This window comes from Mycetomoellerius zeteki, unplaced genomic scaffold (assembly GCF_001594055.1).
Source record: "Mycetomoellerius zeteki isolate Tzet28-1 unplaced genomic scaffold, Tzet1.0 scaffold70, whole genome shotgun sequence".
Classification (NCBI taxonomy): domain Eukaryota; kingdom Metazoa; phylum Arthropoda; class Insecta; order Hymenoptera; family Formicidae; genus Mycetomoellerius; species Mycetomoellerius zeteki.
The window spans coordinates 830,015-836,113 of NW_017257720.1; the positions used below are offsets into that span (position 1 = coordinate 830,015).

The window sequence follows — 6,099 nt, forward strand, 5'->3', positions numbered from 1 at the left end:
TATCTGATAGAAGACACTTTTTAGTTTGTATTTATGTTTTTGAAGTTGTATTTTTACCTTTTGTTTAAGAAATATTGTCTAAAAATAAAGTGGTATGTCGGTATCGGTGACCTTTTTCTATATATGTATAATTAGAAATGGTATAATTTTAGAAAGAGAAAAATATTTTTCCCATTATGAGTTTTCCTCAAGACGTGAGAGAGAGAGAGAGAGAGAGAGAGAGAGAGAGAGAGAGAGAGAGAATGTTTTCTTTCTATTCTTTTCCGGATTTTTTCACGGGTTCTTTTTTCTCTCACAATACTGTAAAATATGTTGCAGTGAATGAAAATATAATCCATATATATTTTTACTAATATCCGACTCTTAACTGGGTACTTTTCACACAGTTATTTGTTCTCTGAATTGTATGATCCTTAGTGTTTATTATCCTTAGTGTGAATTACGTTTCACAGATACATGTGGATAACGTGCGCTTTATGCGTTTACGTTGACGGCCGTGTCCCATCGACCGATGCCGAGGTGATAATTACGGGTTCCATTCGCGTTTACTGTATTCGTGCGTGCAATTTGCCACGTGCGCGCTTTCGGTCTCGCAGATAACGCTGCTCGTTCCAGTATCTGCGAATCATTCGACCCTCCGCCACCGCTAATCCACCGCAGGATCATTCTTTCACGTCGACTAAAGTGCCCGTGCAGTTTGATTTGATTTCGATTGGATTTCGATCAATCTCGATGATGATATCGGCTAAAACGCGACACGCATTTAAATGCGCGAATGAAAATATGGAACGTGAGACTTTCTCGAATGGCATATTCGCGATCTCACAAATAAAGACCACAGCAGTTCTCCATTTCATACTCTGATTAGTTAATTAATCCCATTCTACAATTACGTAAGAATTAATCAATCACAATCGGAATATGAGGAATATTTTCCTCATATTTGACTGTGATTGGTTAATTCTTATAACTACAATCACTTACAATTACGCTTACGCAATTATAGAATGGGCTTTATGTGCTATGCAACGTTAAAGCTGGAGCATAGACTTTTACATAAAGCGTAAGAAAATCAGTCACAGTTTTTTATTTGGTTTTTTATTATGGAAAGAAAGGAAATAAAGGTCTTTGATTGATTGATTTTTTTTATGTATTATGCGTCATGCAAGAGTAGTACTCTGTACTCCCATTCTTATGCAAAAGTCTGTACTGCGACCTTAATTATCAAAGCGTTGCGAAATCGCGCATATATTGCACAATTATACGAATACTTACCGGCGAATGAAAAGTGACGCATTCATGCGGTTTACGGACCGTGTGGTTAAAGTTACGAAGGGAATTGCGTTTTATATCACGTTAGGCAATTGCCAGACGGAGCTTTTTCATTTCTACGTAAAATCTGTGATATCACTTGGGTATCCGATAACAACGTAATCGACATTTAAATGATGACGAGGCGCGATCTTCGATGTATTTGGAGGAACTAGATTATCGGACAAACCGATCAATGTTGCTTATACTTTATACACGAGAGATGCGACCTGTGCCATTTGTACGCCATGCATTATGGACGAAATATATGCGGATAATACGAAGCCACCAATATGGTTACGAATTCACGGATAAAGCAATCGTAGAGAATTACAATAAATCCGTGGGTAATACGTACCGTCGGGCGTTAGTTATTGCGAGTTAACCGAAGCGCGCTCTGTTTACGCTCGAGCCCAACGCGATTCATAATGCGCACGGAGATAATGAGCAATTTGTAATATATCCGAATGTAATTTGCTACCAGGGCGCGTTACTGCGAACGTTGTTCAATTTAATACCGTGTTTCATCGTACCTTTTGCTGCATAAAAATCTATTAGTTATTAACACACTGTGATGCATATATTTCGCAAATATCCCGCATGAGAATACTTGATAATAAATAATTTTCACATATTTTAATTAAAAGTTGAATATAATATAATTATGTTATATTAAAACGTATTAACTATTACGTGGTATAGCAAACATTTAATGTTTAGCTTTACGATCGTCTTTAAATTATGACAGGCGTGATATTTAATTGATTATTTTAAAAACTATATAGAATCAATATTTTTATTATTATATAGAACGTTAGCAGTGTATATGTTCAATAGTAAAGTTTATGTGTATTACGATATGTCTTTGCCGAGATTTTGTCGAAGCGACTACAGTTTTGAAGATCGATAACAATTTTTCTCACGCTCTTTTTCCTTTGTCTTTTATTCATACGAAAGGTCATCGTTTTTCGCTGCGCGACAGCCCCTTCCCTCGAGTGCCGTGGTTTACTGCTTCATTAGGTGGATAACTTTTTTAGGGGTTTTTAAAAAGCGCGAGAGTTTATGCCTGTGCTTCGCGGGAGTTTTAAAACAGTTTCGCATACCCCTCCTAGTTGATCTCGGTGTAACGCAGTTGTGTGGTATAACTGTTCTTAGTAGCAGGAAACGAAACTTTCCAGCTTGAGTTTCCATGAAGGCGAAAGTTGACGTCTAACATTTTGCGACTCTTAAACTCCTGTAATACAATTATACAGATTGCCACAACATTGGTTTAATTAAATTTATCAAAATGTGTATATTCCAAAATTTTGTATTCGATCTTGTCTATCTCGCAATAACAGGAGCCATTTATGACACGTTCTTCCATCAACAATAACATCACATTTATATAATAATTCTTAAAATTTGTTTAAATATAAAATTGAAAAAAGTTCTCTTACTTATCTTACTTATATACCGTAATTTTAATTACTCCAGAACATCAAATGACATGATTTACGTTTGGTAAAGTCTTTAAAGTATAATCAACGCGTTCTAAAATTTTTCTTTAGCTTTGATAAAATTCATTACGCTTTGATTTTTCAAGTGCGGGCTGAATAATATTTGCCTTTTTTACATATACACCAATTTTGATAGCGATAGGAGGAGAAACGATAAGATAAATGACGAAGAAAGTACAGGGAAAACAGGAAAAGTCTGGGACAAAGAGATGAGCAAAAGGCGCTAAAATTCTCAATTACATTAACTTGATTCTGGTCGGTCCCTGTGTCATGGTACTTGGAAGAAGGGATTAGTTAGAGAACCGCTATTAGATTAGCGAATCCGTCGGCTCATCTGATTTACCTTTCCGAATCATCCTGGACAAGTATCATCAAACTACTGTCTTTATTCAAATTTTTTTAGTGACATTGCAGTAAAGAACGGTTTATTATTTCCTACACAAATATAGATACAAATCATGATTTCAAACGATCACAAAATATGATTTGAAATATGGTTAAAAGTTTAGAAAATATAAAGCAACAATTCGTGAAATGAAAGTTACAAATGTAGTCGCCAACAAAGAATATTTACAGATGTGTCATTCATAGCTGTGGTCTTTTTGTGACAGGTCATGGTGATTTGTTAACGATAATAAATTGATCTAAAGCGACAGATTGGACAAATCGTTATTCTTTGACGAAAAAAAATAATATTTCTTAAATATTTTAAAAGGAAAGGAAATATACTTTAGCTTACTGTTGCGAATTGCTTATCCCTTTGTAACAACCATGTGTGATTACTCGTTTTTTAAATAAACTTAATATAATTTGCATATTTATGTAAAATCAATTTTTTTTAAGTGTTTATAATGCCAAAAATTACTATAATTTTAGTAAAAATGTATGATTGAAACTGTTACGCAGGAATATAGCTTGCCGTGCGATCCGACGGCAAATACCTACTATACAGAGCAGCACAAATATTTCTATAATTTCTACTAAATGTGAGTATATCTTCGCATTTCAATGTTATCACGTTGTTTGTATATATAATTGATTGTTTAAACGAGTTAGAAATTAAAATCAAGCACAATAATTATAATTCTATACAATAAATATTTTGGTTCGTTCGATAACAAACGAAATGGCACGTATAATATATCTAGTATTTCAAATAAAAGTTTACAGTATATATTTTATATTTTATGTGTTTTGAAAAATATATATTATGTGTTTTTAAAAATATATATTATTAAAATATAATCACGTAATAATGATAAGAAGATTATATTGCGCAATTGTAAATATATTGTTCATCAATTAGCAGAAAGAATATATCACATAAAATATTTTCTATTTTATTGTTCTCTTTGAGCCGTTTTCCGTTGCAGAGATAAATTATAGTATATATATTTTGAAGTTAAATAGTTTAAAAAGATGATCCAATTTACACTCAGCCATATATTATACGTATTACGTAAAAACCTCTTAAATAAAACGACTGTAAATATATCATTAATTAATAATAAGTATATCATCAATGAAATTAATTGTTACGCCAATAATAATAAAATTGTATGAAATGAATGTTAAAACTAATCGTAAATATTCTTCTGACAGAGTTCCGACAACATATATCAATTTTATCTACTGTATCTCCGCCGGTAGATATAATCACATATCTCAATCACTCTTTATTTTCTGTCAAACGTGAAGATTATAGTATTTTTTTGTACTCACGTTCCGTTGTCGGCGAGCGCGGGCTGCGGCCAAGCACGTGGCACAGGTTCCTCCTTCAGTATCTGCCTCATATCTTGAGGCGCGAAAACCAACGGTGCTCGCGGATGATGATGAGGCGGCGGGGGTGGTGGTGCCACACTCGCGCTGTACAGCTTACGTCCCCAGTGGCCCTCGAGCTCGACGGGACTTCCGCCTCCTGTGGTAGCCCCAGTACCACCCCCTCCGAGTCCGAGCCATGGTGACCCCCCAGCACCCACGATTGTGGAGCTGGGCAGGAGACTGCTCCACTCGTCGGACCGCGTGGTGAGGCCGTACGGACTCTCTTGGGGCAACAGGCTTCCTCCTTCGCGTTGCCACTCTTTGCAGAAATCTTCGTCACCCCCTCGATCACCCCTTCGCGTCCCCGCGGGAGACTCCACCGGTTGTCTCTCCGTCAGAGCGGGTACGTCCGGTGCCACGTTTCTTTAAGAACGCGCATGAATCATTATCACTGGAACGTTAGCGGCCGGCAGCCCGTGGCGGTGCATGAACGTCCGCTCACCACTGACGGTGTCGCGTCTTTCCGAACCGCACCGTCAAGCCGGGCGCACCGACCGCGTGCCGGTGCACATGCGTCCAAATGTGCGTGCCACGAGTTCGCGATACGAGCGCGCACTAAGAACCACGCTGGTGTCTCACAATGCACTGTTCTCACTTGCCCGCGCAGGATATTGTTCCTTGTCCTTTATTGATCCGCGTCGCGGATCTTTATCACTGATGTATCACTCTCTATGCAACGTGTCGTATGTTCATAGACTTCTTCGTGAGGGATGTCATCGGCCGCCTCTTGAATGTTTTCCCAAAAAAATGCTTTTCTCTTCGAAATTGTTTTACAATTCCTGTACTAGATGATGATGTCTGAGACACGAACGTGTATAGCGATGATAATCTGAGCACTTGCCGGCAGCACCCTGGCGTATTATCGTCGCCGCCAAAACGTGTCTCGTGACTAGCGGAGAGGTCCTTCGAGGTCCCCAGTCGCACGTTGCTTCCCGTTACAGTGCCGCTTGTCGAATGTGTCAGGGCCGGCACTAGCGGCGTGCCAGCAGGTCCCAGTGGGGTCGGGTCTGGAGAATCGTAGTGGGCGCGGCTATGAGTGATACCGCGCATCGACCAGCCCGTCTGGAAGGTCTTGCCCATTTTGTACCGTGGACCAATCCACTGCGAGTCGCACGACCAATGGATGAAGCTACCCATACCCATATCGACGCCCACCTGGGACACCAAGGACTGTGGCGCCGTGGCGGCAACATCAAGAGACTGTCATTCCGGCGCGAGCCGCACACGAACGAGGTCCATGCTGTGATGCTCCTTTCCGTTGAGTAAAAGTTAAAGGAATGATTAACTTAATTCGTAATAATACTACTCCAACTTCAGTCTAATATTTACAAAAAATATTATTAGGCACGCTTTACCGAATATGGCGTTTTCTACTTATGTGTTAAAAAAAATAAATACATAAAAACTATTGCAAAAGTTAAACTTTTGTTTTTAAATAAATATCTTTTAGGATTCTATCATTTTAATC

At 38.3% G+C, this 6,099-nt stretch overlaps 1 protein-coding gene across 3 annotated transcripts in view; it reads right to left on the reverse strand.

The window, feature by feature from the left end:
* kn (EBF transcription factor knot) overlaps positions 1-4,716 on the reverse strand; it is an 88,219-nt gene extending 83,503 nt beyond the window's left edge. For all 3 annotated transcript variants that reach the window (XR_001936915.1, XR_001936916.1, XM_018457995.1), the window contains exon 1: positions 4,533-4,716. Coding sequence is in view for 1 of the 3 variants with exons in the window: in XM_018457995.1 (XP_018313497.1) it covers positions 4,533-4,603 (71 nt within the window). In the remaining 2 variants the exon portion in view is untranslated. The remainder of the gene's footprint in view (positions 1-4,532) is intronic.
* Positions 4,717-6,099: the final 1,383 nt, after the last annotated feature.